This window comes from Panthera uncia, unplaced genomic scaffold (assembly GCF_023721935.1).
Source record: "Panthera uncia isolate 11264 unplaced genomic scaffold, Puncia_PCG_1.0 HiC_scaffold_175, whole genome shotgun sequence".
Classification (NCBI taxonomy): Eukaryota; Metazoa; Chordata; class Mammalia; order Carnivora; family Felidae; genus Panthera; species Panthera uncia.
In genome coordinates, this window is record NW_026058415.1 from 94044 (window position 1) to 112429 (window position 18386).

Genomic DNA, 18386 nt, shown 5'->3' on the forward strand with positions numbered 1-18386 from the left:
TTTTATACTTGATCAAAACCAGAAGAATGATTTGGAGTTTAAGAGCATCAGCTCTGGAGTCGTGTTGCCTGAGTGTGAATTTCAACTCTGTGGAACTCTGAGCAAGTTTCTTAACTTCTTTGGTAGCCAGCTTCTAAGATGGTCCCCAATGATCTTTGCTGCTAGTATTCATGCCCTTGTGTAATGCCCTCTCACACCGTATCAGGGCTGGTTTGTGTGAGCAATATAATACAGCAGAAGTGCTGGTATATCACTTCTGAAGCAAGGTCATAAAAGGCTCTGTGGCTTCCTATTTGGCTGCTCTCTTGGATCCTTCATTCTACGGGCAGCCAGCTACCCTAACATGCCATGGAAAGGCCCACATGGTGGGGAACTGAGATGTCTTAGCCAAGAGCCACATGAGAGAACTTAGAAGTGGAACCACCAGTCAAGCTTTCAGATGACATCTTGATCAAAATCTCGTAAGAGATCTTTAGCTAGAACCTCCCACCTAAACCACTGCCAAATTCCTGACCCACAGAAGTTGTGAGATAACAAGTGTTTGTGGTTTGAAGTTTCGAGGTAATTCATTATGCAGTAATAAGTAACTAAAGCACTCTCTCAAAGTAAAATTTACATTTCTGTAAAAATGGAGATGATAATAGTCTCTCAAAGGGTTGTCCTAAGGATCAAAGGAAAAGCATATTGAGAGCCCTCTGCCCAATACCTGGCACAGAGTGAACACGTTAGCTATTATTACATGTTTGCATACTTTCTCTTCCATAAGCAAGGTGATCCTGCGTTTATTTATGGCCACATTTCCCATGGGCATCAGCGCTTTAAGTACACTGATCCAGCTCTAATCAGTCATTTTATGTTGTTTTTCTCTAGCCTTCAACTGGGCAAACAGTCTTGCCTTTTTCTCTCTGATCCACTTTGGGATGAGACGCAAGATGTATAAGAGAAATTTAAGGCACATACTGTGGCTAGGGAGCCACAATAGCTGGCCTGAAAAAGACCAACCCACTGACCTCCTGAGCACTTGACAAAGGTTGACAATAGTTAACTGAGCTAGCTGGAGTCAACCCGAGCTTTTACAGAGCTCACTGTTTAGAAACTGTCCCCTGAAATATACAAAGCTTTCATTCAGCCTCATTGATGTGCTTTTAAACCTGGAATAGATACTGGACTTCCTCAGGCAAAGTTCATAGATATTATCTTTTCTTTGAGTATTCCTGTCTCCTTCACATCTGGGTTTCCTTTTATTACTGATGGATGCGTGAGCAGTCAAATTTCCATGCACTGAAAGAAGATACTGAGGAAATTTACTGCTAAAGCAGTGAAAAGAACAAGAACAGGTATGTTTCTATCCCATAATAAAACTCAACAATAAAACTATTTGACAAATAACAAATACAATAATAAAACTATTTGATAAATCTTTCAAAAGCCCAGCCTATAATATAATGTGAAAGGGGAAATAAAGGGCTCACCAATATTGAGTCAGAGATTTTATTACCACTAAGCCATGAGGATTTCTATACTTTCATTATATTTATATATTTTACTGAGGATTCTCTGGGAAACTGAACGTTTAAATGTAATATCCTTCTTTAATAGGATATATGAAGGGTTTAAAACAAAATACAATCCTTTATTATACATACAGAAGGAGGTGAGCTTTTAATTTTGCTTGATGACATGCATAATTCCTGACCTCAGGGAGTTTTTATGCTAAAAAAAATACAGAAGTATTACGCTTATGCCTCTCTTTCACTCTCTCTCCCCTCTGGGTGTGTTTAGTTCCGCTAAAGTCAGTGTTTCATATGGAAACACTTAACCTTCTCTTAAACCAGCCTCTCAGAGGATGAACTTGGGTTTGCTCATTTCTTCCTCCTTTCTTTTGGTTGTTTATTTCTTAGCTTTCTGCATGATCTATCAAAATCTTCCTCCCTCCCCTTTCCTCTCCTTTCCTTCCTTCCTTCCTTCCTCCCTCCCTTCCTTTTATTTCCATTTATCTTTGCTCTCTCCCACTTCCTATCCCCCTTTCCTTCCTAGTACTTTTTTTTTTTTTTTTAACTTTAAACTTAGATTGACAATATGGAGAACATTTCTTGGGTGATGACTCTGGATTCTTTGTAAGAATGCTGCTCTTCATTGTGGCACAGCCCAGGAATGATATCGTGGACTTAATGATAATGCCACATTCCTTAGCTTTCATCTCTGCCCCTTTAAAGCAGGAGTTGAAACAAGAGGATTTCCCTTTCCTCCTCAAATATACATACATTCCAACTAAGAAATATGAGAAGAGAACTTGAGTGTGTAAGCATAAACAAAGCACCCCATGATACCACATATCCACCCAGTTGCCCAAGGGCAACATCCTTAGCCACCCTCCTCTTCCTTGTATGTTTAATCAATTACCAAAGTCTAATTGGTCACATTTCTGAGTAGCCCTATAGTCTCCAAATTCTGCTGTGCACCATCAGTCTTCTAGGACACTTCCCTGCTTCCCCTCTAGCCTTGCCCTGCTCAACCCCTGTACCCACTGTCCTGCCCAACAGTCCAGGCATGCTCACAATTCTCCTGGAGTTCTTCATAATCTATGGTTAAAAATCAAACTTCTTTCGCTGCTTCCCACTCTCCTCTTCTGCTAGGAGCCCTTTTATAATCCAGTTAGAGGATGTGCCCTTGTGTCTCTGTATTGGCTCATAAGGCATTTATGTTTTCTGGAAAACCTTATCCCCAGAAACTAATAGTAACCATTCAAGCATTCCCACAGAAGAAACTTATGAGAAGACCTTCCCAGAAGTACTCCTTCTAATCCACAGGCAAGTCTGTTCTGCTCAAGCCTCTCTAAATTATCTTATCAAATCATAATACTTAGATGGAGACACAGGAATCTCTGGAGAAGTCCCCACCAAAAGAATGTTCTTGAAATATTTGTCCAAATTTCATGGGGGGGAAGAGACGAGGTGTGGTTTTCAGGAAATGGCAAGACAGCCCCTCTCTAGTCTGCATGCTCCCCCCGGCAAAGCAAAATCCCTGTAGTTAACCCGACCAACCCCTAGAAGGCACTTGCCTGACCCAGTCTCCTAGACCATCTCACTGCCCATTTCAAGTGGCTTCATCAAAGTCTGGTGTTCCTTCCAAGTTTCCTTAAGGAAAGTTCTGATAGTTACAGCTTTTATACCCATTCTTCCAGTGATGCTGAGGTGTGCTTCAGTGATGTTCTAGAGACAAATGAGCTATCTGTTTAAAAAAAAAATGCATGACTTTTTGCATATTTGTTTCCCACTAGCTATAAAGTTCTTGAGGTCAGAGATCTTTAAAAATTTCAATCCTTGTATTTGCAGCAAGTAGCACTGTGCCTGGGACATAATGTAAGCCACGTGAATATTTATTGATCATATGGATGATCCATTCTTTTCTTACAGCCAGGCTTTGTGTGTGTGGTTGTTTAAACATACAAAGTATCATTTCAAGAAAACAAGAGTCAAATATAAGTGAACTGATGTCTGCCATTTGTTTAAACGATGGTAACCATTGCTTTCTTAACTAAAAGTCATTATCAGTAGGTCAGCACACTCAGTTACTTAACCTTTGGGACCTCTGCCCCAGTCCTGAAATTGCCAGGCAAACATAGTCCTTGATAGCTTCACAAACTAATTCTGAGCTGTCACCTTGAAATCTGGAGAAGACCCCTCAGTACGTGAGCACTGCCTGCACATTTCCTGGTTAGATAGAGCATCCAGAGAGAATGCTTCAGTTGGCAGACTAGAATCTGTCTTACTGAAATGAAAGTAAATATTTACTTAGAAGGAAAGTAAGGCCACAAGAGATCCAAACTAGTTGTTCTCACTTGTTTGCACCCAATAATGTGTATTTCATTATATGAATGTTTTATATCAGGAACTAGAGCTGCACTGGGTCAGGAAAGCTAAAAGAAATGAAGGTGGCTTGCAATGAAAGAATCCACCACACATCACTGATCCCATCCCCTTCCGAATATTACCACATACACCGTTTTATGATTTACTCTGAAATACTGCTATAAGTGGCCAATAGTTATTTCCCTGCATCTCAACTCTCCAATTAATGAATTTCCATCACCCTGGAAGGAAAAGAACCTGGGTTCCCCATATAGTCTTCTCAAAACTGTATCTTGGGAGTTTTCTTTCTCTCATTTTTCCCCTCCTTTTATGACAGCCTTACTACTGTTCAGGACCTTCAAACACCACATCTTCTCCTTTGAAGATCCCTACTAGGGAGGCTATTTTTTTTAATTGAAATCATATTAAACATTTAACTTTGAATTTAATAAAAAGAAATCCTAAGGCTTCTCCTTAATTTCAGGAAGCGTGTATTTATGGTACATAAAATGTGGCCGCTGCCAACCTTTTGCAGCCTGAACGCTGGAGACCCCAGGAAGGGCATCTAGCCACGACCAGGGAAGCCTCAGCTACAACCTGGTGCACTGGTCCAAGCCCCCAGCAAGATCCTTAGCTCTCGGTGTGGTAAGGTAGAACCCGATCCTGGTCTCCCGTTGTCTTATCTTTTTCAAATGTTTCGAACTTACTGCCTTTGTTCAGCAGAACCGCGGGCACGGTGATGATGGTGATGAGCGCAGCAAGCCCCAGCAGTCCCAGGAGCACCTTCCACGGTGTCTGCAGGCGGGTCAGATCGTGTCCGGTTAGAGCGAGCCGTCTGGCCCCAGCGCGGTAGAGGTAGAGGGTCGGGGCCCGCCCTGCACCCTAGGCAGCGGGGTTTGCCGATGGGCGTGCATTGGAAAGGGGGCACAGTGGGCTGAGAGGGTTTGGAGCGCGGAGGTTGCCAAGAGTGGTCGCTCTTGAACTTTTGGCCTCCAAGCACACTAGCGTTTACTTCTCTACGCTTCCTGAACGTCAGAAGCCAAGTGGGGGAGAAGCCAGGTGAGGGTTCGAGCGAGCGTTTTATGGATGGCTCTCTGCGTCCTCCAAGGCTTGGCGCCTCTTTCTAGCAGAAACCCCGGGGGGCGAGCGCCTGGCGGGAACTCGGGGAGGTCCCTTCACCTGTCGAGGGTGGCCCTGGAACTTCCGCCGAACAGGAGCCCCTGGTTCCGTTCCGCGAGCTTCGGGGTCACTTGGGGGAGAGTCTGGTGAAGAAGCACCTACAACTCGCCCCTGGGGTTAGGGAAAGGCGCTCCTCACTCACCTTCATGGTCGGCGTGTGCCCGGAACTGAGCGTTCGGAGCAGGAGCGCAGGCAGAAGTCAGGCAAGCCGCCGAGACGCGCTTTCAGCTCCGCTGCTCGGCGCGCGGAGTCACTCGGCACTCCCAAGTTTCGGCCCCGAGTTAAACATTAGTGAGCACCCGGCCGGCTCGGTATAAAGGCCGCGCGGGCAGGCTGCGGGCGAAGGCGCGCCCGGCGCCGGGCACTGGCATCCCGGCCGGGGGGCGCCCGAGAGGCGCCTCCCCCGTGTTTTGGGCGCGGGGCGGCAGTCGGGGCGCACAGGGCGCGGGGGCCCCGGGACGCGCGGGCGGGGTGGCGAGAGCGGGAGTGAGCCTGCGGACCGCACCCCACGCACAGACGGCGGTCGGCCTTGGCTAATAAGGGATCTGGGCGCTCGGCTCCCGTGGGGTCTGCAGACTCACGGCTCATTGCTGGCAGCTGTACTAAAACCCAGGCCTCTGTCTTTTGCTAGTGAAAGTATGTTGGGAAGTAGGGGGGTGTTTACAGCTCCTGGAAGGCAAAGTGAGAGAGAATGGGATTATTCAATTTGTGAATGGCGCTTAAAGGCTAAGTATCTGAATTCACCCTCCGCAGGGAATTTCCAGCTTGTCTTACCTTCTCATCAAGTTGCCAAAAATAATAACAATAACACTTATGTGGAACTTACTTTTTTCCCCAGGAGCTTCTGTAAGCATTTACTGCGTTTATTTTGCAGGGAGGAAGCCTAGGCACAGAAAAGTTAAGTCACTTGTTCAAGCCGCTCAGCTAGGATGCCTTGGAGCCTGAATTCGGAGTCCGTGTTCTTAACCATTACTCCACATGGCCTCTCATCTTTCAGTCTTACAGAGGGTGAGGGAAAAGAAGGTCTTTTGGCTTTTACCTTCCCCACGTCCCCATTATGCTCTGAAGGTTGGTTCCTTTCTCCTTTTCTTCCTTCCTCCCTCCTTTCCTTCCTTCCTCTCTCCCTCCCTCTCTTCCTTCCCCCCTTCCTTCCTCCCTTCCTTCCTCCCTTCCTCCCTTCCTTCCTTCCTTCCTTCCTTCCCTCATTGCCACATCCTCCCATTTATTCTGACCACTCCCTAAATATTTGGGTGGCTACAAGGTGCCAGATCCTCTTCTAGTGGCTGGAGATAGAGAAGTGGGACAAGACAGGTGAGGTCTGTGCATTTGGCACTTCCAATATAAAATGCTGTGGTAAACATTTGCCTTTAGGGTCTCCCTATGCTTACTTCCTCTGAGGGTAAGTATCCCCGCCCCACCATTTCTTTTTTTTTTTTTTTTTTCCCCCCCCCCATTTTTTAAAGGCCTCTTCAGCTTGTTCACTGCAGCTGAAAAGCAAAGTCTCCGTGTCCATAGTTAGAGGTAAAACATCAAACATGCAAAGTCCTGTGGGACATTAACATAGTTATGAATAAAATCAAGTTTTCATCCTTTATCTCAAGTGCTGACTTTGCTTCTAAACTCAGGACCCCCCCCCCCCCCACCGCCCTTGACCACTGGTTGCTCACGATGCATACATATGCTCACCCTCACCCACTTCCAGAGGCTCAGACTGAACTCTTCATCTCCTCCGTCAGTCTCTCCCTACCCTTCTCTGATCATCCCTGTCTTCATTCAAAGTGTTCCCATTCACCATTCACAAAAACTGAAAACTTCACTCATCTCAGGTTTTCTTTGCCATTCTCCTACTACATTCACTTGGCCACCAATTCCTCTCAACTCTGCCTTTAGTAGTATATTTCAATTCCATCTGCTCCTCCCTTTTCCAACTGCTCAGAAGGTGAGTCAATAGTGTTACTGGAGCCTGTGAGTTGGAGCTATGAAAAGAGCCAACCAACAAGGACTACAGGGAATGGTGCCATACTGGGGGCTCAGTGTAGGCCTCTGCTCTTACCAGTTTGTGCACAAAGCAATGGAGGAAGGAAGCCACAAGTCACATTAGCCTTGGAGAGGGAAGGCAATACAGCTGAGCCCACGCTTAGCCTCCATGCACCATACATCCAGCAAGGGGAAGCTGGGGGGAGGTTGGCTGACATCCATGGGACAGATAATCTTGTTCTCTGGAGGGCATTCCATGAGACACAAATATCTTCAAACCCTTCCCTCTTCAAGATATTCTTTTCCCAAATCTCCCCTACCCCAACTTCTTTATCACCAGTCTTTCAAGCTTGTTTTTTCCAAGTCCCTAAGATACCAGCTGGCCAACACATTAGCTGCCACCTATGAGTCAGTGTTGATCTTATATCAGGCCATTTCTCTTTCCATGAAAAATGAAAAAAACAGCTGTAATAAAAGCTCTGCCCCTTAGGAAGATTTCTCTTCCTACTCTATTCCAGGACATCCCTGAGAGGGGCTGTGATGCAGCAGCCATCCAGTTAGGAATGCTGCCAGCTTACTTTGCATAAAGCTGACCTTTCCTCTGTTACCTGGCTATCCAGAACTCCCCATGAAGTTACAGGTGTTTTGAAAATAGGATCTTTACAGAAGTAGTCAGGTTAAAAAGAAGTCATTAGGGTGGTCTCTAATCTGAGTGGTTATAAAAAGGGGAAATTAGACACAGAGACAGATACGCGCAGAAAGAAGATGATGTAAAAAGACACAAGGAGAAGATGACCATCTACAAGCCAAGGAGAGAAACTTGGCACAGGTTCATCCTTCACAGCCCTCAGAAGGAACCAACCTTGCCGATCCCTTGATTTGGGACTCCCAGCCTCCAGAAACGTAAGCTGCTGGTTTGTGGTATTTTATTACAGCAGCCCTAGCAGACTACTATGCTTGGTAGTCTTGGTTCTGGGATCATGCTTTCTGTCTCTACCAGGGCCCTGGAGAAAGAGAGGAGTTGGTTTTCGTATAGTGAATAATTGTTGACTGTTGTAGCCAAAATCTAAGATGGGCCCCAAAGTTTTGGGGGTATTTTATTATACATCAATAGGTAGCTAATAAATTGGCAAAAAGGACATGAGTCCTTAGGCATACCCTCTGTGATTCTCTTTTTGGGGTTTGCCAGAGGCCTTGTACGGTATCTCTGGCTGCCACAGACATGTCTAAAAGTACTGCATCTGCTAGATCATTAAGATACAAGTATCAGGGCAGCCTCAACTTGGAAGCCCTCTCTTGCTCCAGGCCCCATTCAAGATAGACAGACTTAGAGGCGCTTGGCAAATGGGTTGGAGAAGCACTTCCAGTTGTGGTATATCATGTCTCCAAAATCTGAAGAGTTCTGGCAAACACTGTTCCTCTTCGTGGTGGGCATACAAGGTATAGTGATGTATCTTTCACTTTAGAGGAGATATCCTGGCATACTCTAGACTACTGAATTCCTTGAAACTTCGCACTGTTTTCATGGGATTTACCCTCTACTCTGTGGCCATATTTGTCTTATTAAAGCACATAACGAAATCGCTACTTATTGTTCTTGAGGTCCAATTGGCATAATGTTACCCAGGTGATGGATCAGTGTGATATTCTATGGGATATGACCAAGGTCCTGGGAGACCATATTATGACAGAGAGCAAGAGAGTTGACGTAGCCCTGAAGTAAGATGGTGAAACTATGCTGCTGACCCTTCTAAGTTAAGGCAAACTCTTTTGGATGGTCCTATTAATTAGATCAAGAAAAAAGTATTCTTCAGGTTAATAGCCCCCAGGTACTAGGACGATATTGTTTGACCCAGTGAAGTTACCACACTGGAAATGGCTGCTGAGGTTGATTCATAAACATTTTCCACAATTCATCTTACTTTTGCACTGACTGAATGAATGGAGAAATTGAGTGTAGGATAGAAAACCAGCATTCTTGCATTTTTTGGGTTCTTATCTTGTGACAATACCACCAGGGATGTGGTATTACTTTTGATTTTACTCTATAGCTGTGGGGGAGGGACAGTTCCAGGGGCTTCCCATTGGCCTTTCTTACTGTAATGTCTCTTCACCAGTCAGGGATGCAGGCTAGAAGCTGAAAAAGGCAGGAGAAGAATTCTTCCCTAGAGTCTAGAAGGAATACATCCCCTGATGGCACCTTGATTTTAGCCCAGTAGGAGCTATTTCAGACTTCTGACCTCCAGAACAATAAGCTGATACATTTCTGTTGTTTCACATCACCAGGTTTCTAGTGATTTCTTTTTTTTTTAAATGTTTATTTGTTTATTGGGGGGGGGCGGGGCAGGGAGAAAAGGAGAGAGAGAATCCAAGCGGACTCCCAGCGGTCAGCACAGAGCTTGATGCAGGGTTTGAACTCACAAACAGAGAGATCATGACCTGAGTCAAAATCAGGAGTCTGACAATTAACCAACTGAGCCACCCAGGTGCCCCTGTAGTCATTTCTTATAGCAGCAATAGGAAATTAATATACCACTGGACCATAATGGTGTTTTAACCCTATAGAAATGAGTATAAACCGAGGGCTAGTATTTAATAACTCCCGGGAGGTCTGAACATGTCCCTTTTCACAGGTCACTTTCCAACTTTATGTCATGTGTCTTCCTGAGGGAAACTTGGAAGAAGATTTAAGTTAGTGTGGCAACTGCAGGCTCCTTCCTCAAAAAGATCTGGCTTTCATTTTATTTTATTTTGTTTTATTTTTTATGTTTATTTTATTTATTTTTTTAAATTTTAAACATTTTTATTTATTTTTGAGAGAGAGAGACAGAGACAGAGCATGAGTTGGGGGGGAGGGGCAGAGAGAGAGGAAGACACAAAATCCAAAGCACGCTGCAGGCTCTGAGCTGTCAGCACAGAGTCTGACATGGGGCTTGAACCCATGAACCTTGAGATTATGACCTGACCCAAAGTCAGGCGCTTAACTGACTGAGCCACCAAAGTGCCCCTGGCCTTCATTTTAAACGTGGCATTCTGGTTTGAGGATGAAATAGTTTGAGTCTGGAAACTTAAGAGGCTATGAATTTCTATTATGGCAACTTCAGTGAGATTTCTGCCACAGACCTAGAATTTTTCTGATTGCTTAAATCAAGCCATAGTTTAGAATGCTGTCCATCTACTTCATTCTTAAGTACCTCATGATAAATGGACCACCATCATTGCAGGTGAAACTCTGGTTACCATGTTATCCTTGTAGCTGTTTATGGGAACAACCCCTTTTAAGAACCCTCAGTCTTGGAGGTGGGGTCACCTAGAGTGAGCTGTTGCCCTGCAAAGATGGAACCAATGTGAGATTACAGCACAACATAGATGAAAAGCAGAAGGAATAAATACTTTGGTACCTTTCTCCTACTTCTCTTTAATATCTTGCTGGTACCTCCTACTGGCTGAAAGCAACTAATGCCAGAGGGCAAAGAAACCTGGATAATAGAGCATGCTATCTGTAGGGGTCAGACTCATAAGGCAAAGAGTAAATGGGAGGGCCCAAATGAAAAATAACGAAATGAACAACCCAACATGGTGATGGTGTGTATTATTTGCTAATCATCTTCTCATAAAGATTGGAAATGTTCCATTTATGCTTTTATAATATTCTTTGGTCCTTCATTTTCCAGGGTCTCGTGAAATGCTCAGAACACATGCGTAGTAAGTATTGAAAAAATGAAAATGTGAAATGATAAATGAAGAAAAAATATCTAAAATCTTTCTCTGTGTTCTTGGGGGTTGGAACCAGAGGTATGGAAGAAGGGGGATCTCACAAGTAGAAAGAAGGGAAAGAGAGAGGCTGGGCCAGGACAGAGGGAGTGGTGAGCTGAACAGATTCTCCTCCTTGGTCTTGGCTTTAGAGGATAAGTAAAGTAAGTACAAAGGTTTTTATTTGTTCTTTTGCTCAGTGGATACCTATCCCCCATGTAATCTGCCCCACTTATCTGGGAATGGACTCCTGCTGCCCAAACCAAACCTCACACCTCACCTCCTTTAAAATCCAGATCACAACTCACTTTACAGGTTACCTTCAACATTGATCCCATCTGTTTCTGTTTTTCCTACCAACCATAGTTTGGAAGATTATTCTGGTTGTATCCTAAATAGAACCTATTTACAACAAAATTCAATCCTACCAAGAGATATATAAAGGATAGAAAGCTGGCTGGATAATTCTGTGGATTCAGATATATGGAAAGAAATTTTAGGCCAAAGAACAACTGCACGCAAAGGCTCAATGAGAAAGTTGGAGGATCTTCAGGCAAAATCTATTAGTTTAGTTTCGCCAGGATATAGGGTATTCTAGAGAGTACTGGGAAATAAAGGTCAGTTGTAGAATATTCTTTGGTCTTAAATTCAATATTCAGCATATACTAGGGAGCCACTGAAAGTTTTTGCTGGGGAAAGGAACCAGTTCAAGTTCATATTTGAACTTCAGCTGTGAAAATGTATGTGTATTATGTGCAGTAGTATGTGCTGGATGGATGAGAGAGAGAAGAATCAGAGACAGGATGAGGGGCAATACACTTGATGTTGCAAAATTAATTGGGAAGGTGCTTCTCTTTGTGAAGCTTATCATAAAAGAATTTAATCACATTGATTTTTACTTAACTATAACTCTCTAAAAACTGTTTCCCAGCTGTGGTTTGGGGCGTTTGCTTTGGCCCAATTATGAGTAATACCAAATAAGGGGTTCTTGTCACACTTAGTGCTCAGGAAAGGCCTTTTGCTACTTTTTAGACCAGACACCAGCCCAAGGGGGAGAAGACTTCTGTGTTTTTCTTTCACTGGTGCCTTCTGGATATTCTGTGGGTTTTTTAATTGGGAGAATTTGCTTCTATTAAGTTACTAAGAAGACTGACTTAAGACTTTATGGGAAAATGTGTTCAAGATCATTAGAACCATATTCTCACAAAGTGGCTGTGGCTATGATGACATCTCCTCCTTAGTGTTTTTCAAGCTTTAAACATGTGGTAGATGTGATGCTGTTGATACATGTTTATGAGGCTGGAGTTAGTGGTGGAGTGGATGGGCTGGGTAGGTAGTGGTTGCTATAATGTAAGGAAAGAAATAGCAATAAATATAAATATATAAACATATATATATATATATATATATATATACACATACATATATATATTCAGCCCCCCAAGAATCATCCCCTTGGAACAAAATTGTCCTCAGTGAGAATGCTTGCTGTATATTTAACAGTTTCAACACCAATGTGGCAATTACTCCGTATCAGCAGAATATCTTTACTCCTTTGGAGCACTGGTTCCAGCATATGATAGATATTCTGAGTTCATTCTAGGAAAGCTAACCTCTGAAATCTTAATGCCGAGAAACTCCATATGCAGGTAGATAATGACCAGATCATATATGACAATTGGATTCCGACTTACAGCCTCTACAGCAACCTTGGTCAGGACTTGGTCAATGACTATCAGCTTCCCCCGCTAACTTGGAACTAACCAGAAAAAGATTAATATGCTCCCCAGCCTAATCTTACAAGATATTCTATTTCTAGTCAGACTTCTTCCTGTTTTCCCATGCCAATATTCTCCAATCAGGGCGCACTTGAAGACCTCCTGCTTTTTTTTTTTTTTTTTTTTTTTAAAACCTATAACGCACCCCCACCCCCCTGCCTGCCTTGGGCCCAAATGCCAAGTGATGGTGGCTGACTCCCTTACACTATTAAGCTCTGAAAACATAGCTTTTGATTGTTCCTATTTGGATGGTCTTTGTTTGATTTCCATAATATGGAATGAAGATATAGCCATGGAAGACGTTACATGAATAAAAAGATACCATAAATAATAATTCTCTCACTGTTCTATTCCAGCATTTCAGGAGCACGCACATCTTGTTTGTTTTCTTCGACCACCCCAAAGGCAGTTATACATCATTTCTCTTGTCCTTTATTAGCATCAGTATCTTAATAATTTAAATGATGTGTCCACATTTTGTGGCCATTTGACGATAGCAGTTATAATATTCAAAGATGCTTGGAAATAGAAGCAAGTGCTAAAAATTAAGATAAGTCATTCAGTAGGAGTCTTATATAGAAAAATACATGATTACTGAGTTTGTTGAATACTTACATGTTAACTTTGACTTCGCTGGGGCCCAGGAAAATGCTCAGTGTTCAAGTGACTCCTTGAGGATTTCATTACAAATGTTTATCTCTTTCTAGTTAAGATTTTCTGTCATATCCACCAATGTATTAACATTAACATGTTGGCAGACAAACTATAAGAGATTTCACAAGAAACAGTTGATTATTAATTTGGTTGGAATTAACTGAGTAAAGTGGAGGATCTAATTGGCTTTATTAAACAATTCATCAATCGGGCAGCATCCCGTCTAGTAGATAGAAGGGAGCTCTGAGAAGTTGTACATAATGGAAGGTCTTTGTAGGAAGGAGGGTGGGATAAGGAAGTTATTTGCAAAAGAAGAAGAGGATTGTTCCAGGTAAGGTAACCTTTCCTTGGAGCAATGGCAGGGGATCTTATTAGGTGGATCACCTCAATTTCCTTTTGGTGATGGTGAGTCCATGAGACAGATTACCCGATTGGTGCTGACCAGAACATTCCTGATTGTCCCATGAAGACTACATTTCTGGGGAGTTTGGAATTGCAACTAGATTAGGTATGAAGCCTTGGTTTGGTGATTTGGTCTATGTGGCTCCATTTTGGGTTTGTGGTGTCCTTTTTAACAGAAGATTGATTCTAAATCAGGTCATGTGGTTATGAGTAACGTTGCAAAGACCACCCAGAGTCTTTTGGTGGAAACTAGATGATGGCCATGAATAATGAGAAAATAACTTAATCAGAGGTTCTTCAATGGGCAACTCAGGACTCTGGCTATTACTAGGAAGAACAAAAAATTTCAACATGGTAAATCTATTATGTAAAATGCAATATATATTTTAAAAAACCTTTTTAATTTTCTGAATGTAACTAACTGTTAATTTACATTTAGCTTTAATCCAATCAAGGTTCATACTTACTGCCTGCTACCTTGTCAGGCAGTGTACTGGGAATATCATAGTGAACAAGTCAGGCCCATCATGGAGATCACAGTGTTTACAAATGGAGTTTACATTGCTAATCCATCCAAGCTTGCTAGCAAAATCCAAGATCAAATTCTAGAGACGACGGCTTTACTGGTCCCCCAAAAGCATTTTTTTTGCGGGGGGGGAGGCTGAGGGAGGATATTAGAATTCCCAGAGGCCACGTGAATGCACTGAGCTGTGGATCTGATGTTTAGAGTGTGAGAGTCCCCTAGGGGCCCTTCCTTCCATTTCCCACTCAGGTCTTGCTCTTTTCTCTTTTCACGATCCCGTCTATGCCAAGTATCCCCTGGCGTAATAACTCCTCCAAACAAGTTCTCTCGGGTAAAGGCCCCACCTCTCCACCCCTTTCTCTACTCTCATACTCCATCTATTCCAAGGAATGGATTTGATTGGACGTGCACTTTTATTAGGACTTTTGAGGCCAGAACTCTTCCTGATTCTCGAAAGTTGTGGCAAATGTACTCTGTGCATACCTCTGCCACTGCCCTTACCATATTATATTGAAACGACCTGTTGTCTTTCTGTCTCTTGTACCTTGCTTTGGCTGTGGCAGACATGTTTTATTAATATTTGTATTTCCAGAAACTACAGCAGGGTTGGGCTGGAGTGAAATCAGCAACGTACCAAAACCATGAAACACAGAAACAACTGCTTCTTCCAGACGTTCGACATACCACCCAGAAGGCAGTGTGGAGAAGAGGAAAGAGTGAAGATTTTAAAGTCAGACAAGCCTGGGTCTGTCATCCAATTATTATATGCCCGTGGGTCTTTTTCTAACCTACTTCACAGAGTTGTGGAGATTTAATGAGATAATAAATGAATAATTTCAGCTACTCCCAGAAGCTTTCCAAAATGTTGATGATTTCTCCACATATCTCTTTAGCAGGGATCTCTCTGCTGGATCTGAGCTCCTGGATGGCTCAGCCTGGATCACTCAGAAGCCTATCAGAGGCAATTTAGCCAACAGTAAGTTAATTATTAATTATTGCTGGCGCTACCCACACTCACTCCCCCGTGGGCCCCCGCACACCAAGTTTGATCCTTCTCCATCAGGCGCCACCTCAGGGAGAGGCGTCACCTGCCACACTGCCCAAGCCAGAAAGCCATAAGTCTTCCTTGATGTCCCCTCATTCGGACGCTACACATCAGCCTCTTCCCTGTCTCTGCTATTTGTCCACACCCCTCTAAGCTCAAAACCTTCACGTGAGTTCGGGCCTTCCTCTCTTCCCATCCAGTTCACTGCAGCTGTCTCCTCTGACTGGCTTCTCTTGTGCTTTCGCTCAGTGCAGCTCTGTCACTTTCCTGTTTACAGTTAGTGGCTTCTCCTGCTGAAGGATAAAGCTGGAGTTCCTTGTCATGATCTGATCTCCGCTCTTAACCGCTTCTCCCAACCTCCCCACCTATGCTAAATTAGGTGCACTTCCAAGCATCGCTGCTCTCTCCTTCGCTTCCAAATCATCAAGCACAATGTTTCCTCTGCCTCGTACTCCACTCCCCCTGTTTTTCATTGGATTAGCTCTTAATCTTATGGACTGGACTTCGGTGGGAGCTCCTCTAAGTTTGTCCACCGAACCCCCCCTCCTAAGTGAGGTACTTTGCTTCTATGCTCCCTGAGCGCTTCATGCCTCACTTCTTTTTAACAAAATTCTCTCACTCTGTAATGTAATTACTGTTAATCTAAAAAAAAAAAAAAAATGCCCTGCCTGTTAATTTACCAGCAAAAATGGGTTTATTTGGGAATAGCAAAGAATTGCAATTGGAGACAGCCAAACTATGGCAAAAGCATAGGCAAATCTGTAGAACCAAGGAGAGACAGGCTCTTTCGTAGAGTAAGGGGGAGGTGTTGGGAGGGGCTTTTACATACAAAAAGCCTATTGGGAGTTCAAAGTATAGTGGCTCTTCATTGGCTGAGTTGCGGCAGTCTCTCATTGGCTGGGCTGTCGAGGGGAGTGGGGTGGGAGCCTATCTCAGGCTTGCTGGGATAGTAAAGTGGTAACCACGTACGTGCAAGGCGCATCCTTTCCTGTTGGGTCTGCAGTTGCGGAGGCGTGGTGGAGCATGAAAATTACCCCTGCCAGGCTTCTGACTCCATTCTAAACAAGACTTCCTTTTATTAATTTTCATATTATCTAATTTAATAATATGTAAGACTATGGACCCCATGCTAGGTACTAGACATTCTGCTAAGTTCTTGACATGTATTAGCTCCTATGATCTTCCTAACAATCCTATGCGGTGGGTACTGTTACCGTTCCTACCGCACAGACGACGCACAGAAAGGCAAACATTCCTCCCAGTATTACACAGCCAGGATTCGAACCCAAGAGGTCTGACTCCAGTCCATATAATTATATCCGATGCTTTTTTTGCATCCAGTCATCTCCAAGGATTTTGTCTATGTTATTCACTGATGTACTCTCAGGGCCTAGAATAAATTCTGGCATGTAATAGCTGCTCATAATGTGTTTACAGACACACTGAATGAATAAATGCTAATTCATTTGTGTCCTTCCCTTCTGAGGGGCCAAGGGCTGGGTTTTATTCTGTTTATTCCTAGCAGCTGGCCTGGTACCTAGCACATAATAAAATTGTCAAGCTTGCCTCTCTACATAGGTTCATTTCCACTCTGAGTTCCAAGATTCTATTTTGCTTCTGTGCTTTTTTGAGACCCTGTATCCACCCCACCAGCCATAACGCACTTTGCTGCATGTCAGTTTTCAGTGTGGATAAAAAAAAAATCTGGTCAGCTGCTGCTTGACAGCTGGAAAAACAGAGCTGCACTGGAGCCAAAACAATTTTGTGCCTCAGATAAGCAGGGAGGAGAGCCTCCTTCCTCATGTGGGTATGTGGGCAGAGGGCTGAATCATCGAGTTCTTTGAGTTCCTTGGAAAAAGATAACTCAAAGGAATATTACACAACATGGAGAAATGAGGAGACTAAGTAGAGGCATGAAAATGACTGAAGTGTTGAAAAGTACAAACTATAAGGCTAAAAATAGTTGCGAGAGGAAAAAGCTGTGGGTCAATATTCCAGTGCCCCAAAGGTCTATGCATGAATGGGTTCCAGTCTGAAGGATGTTGAACAGATGTTCACAGGAGGAAAGGAATGTACATGCAATAATCTTAAGCTGAGACAGTGGGGAGAAGACAACTTATCTAGGGGAAAGACAGCCTGGGCTGCAGCAGACTGTTATAAAACAGTACCCTCGAGTGGTGCGTAACCCAGCCAGAGGGGAAGGGGGTGCACAAGTAATGGGGATGTTTCCCGGGTAGGAGGTGGTACATTTGGGCAATTTTCTTTTTCCATAGATTTAAAGTCCCAGTAGATTTTTAAAACTGCATTGCAGAATCTCTCTAGAAACTTTGAAAACTTTGGGTAGGGTGGGGGTAGGGGCCGGGTTAGAATTTTGTGGTCGTGCAAACAAACATTCTTTGTTCCACTCTCTGGCTTATTTGGTAGCTAACACTGGACAGACGCACATTGGTACAGTAGACAGAGTGTGGGCGAGTTGCCTACTCAGGCTCTGCCTCATTGTCTTTTTGGAGCAGTGCTTTACAAGAGTATTTAAAGATTTAAGAGGTGTGGCGAGTTAAGTAAAACACTTCTAAAGAGCAGGGGGTAGTCTCCATAAATGGGAGTGGAGTTGTCATTAGTATTCTTTTTTTACCAGCATTATTTAATTTTCCTGCCAGGACTCCTGAGGTATTGCCCCACCGTGACAAAGGTTAGGTAGGACCCAAGTCTGAGGGGCTTATGATTGGAAAGAAGAGACTGAATTGGTTTCCCAGATGGAGGCACTGGCTTCCAAGGATCATGAGGAGTATCTTGTTTGGCAGTTTGTCCTGCAGGCAGTTGCTTGGGCTCCTGGGAAGGGAGGCGCTACAGAAGTGTATTGTCATGACTAATGCCCTGAGGGAGGAGGACAACTGTGTACTGAGGTGTATACTCTTTCATGTAGGTTCATCTTTTCCACCCACGAATGTACACACTTCATGGGCAGGTATCAGATCTTCTAATTCCTATTTATAACCTTTCTTTTTCTTTCTCAGGGTTTTCAGGAACTAAGAATGCACATATGGACAGAGCGAATGCAAAAATTCAAGATACTTATATTGCTAAACACAAGTAGAATTTTATATAAATATAATTCATAAAAGGTATAAACGGCAAGAATTTCTTTCTACCCAATGATTTTGTGCAACTCCTGATATGCTGTCTCTAGTGGTGAAACATGACAGCCCTCGGCCCTACAGAGACCT

The 18386-nt window shown here is 43.5% G+C and overlaps 1 protein-coding gene across 1 annotated transcript in view; it reads right to left on the minus strand.

The window, feature by feature from the left end:
* LOC125917356 (dipeptidyl peptidase 4) overlaps positions 1-5667 on the minus strand; it is a 78675-nt gene extending 73008 nt beyond the window's left edge. Inside the window, exons 1-2 of the mRNA XM_049623580.1 lie at positions 5173-5667; positions 4559-4646 (exon numbers count right to left, since the gene is read on the minus strand). Of these exons, the coding sequence (XP_049479537.1) occupies positions 4559-4646; positions 5173-5178 (94 nt within the window). The 5' untranslated portion in view covers positions 5179-5667. The remainder of the gene's footprint in view (positions 1-4558; positions 4647-5172) is intronic.
* Between the last annotated feature and the right edge of the window lie 12719 nt (positions 5668-18386).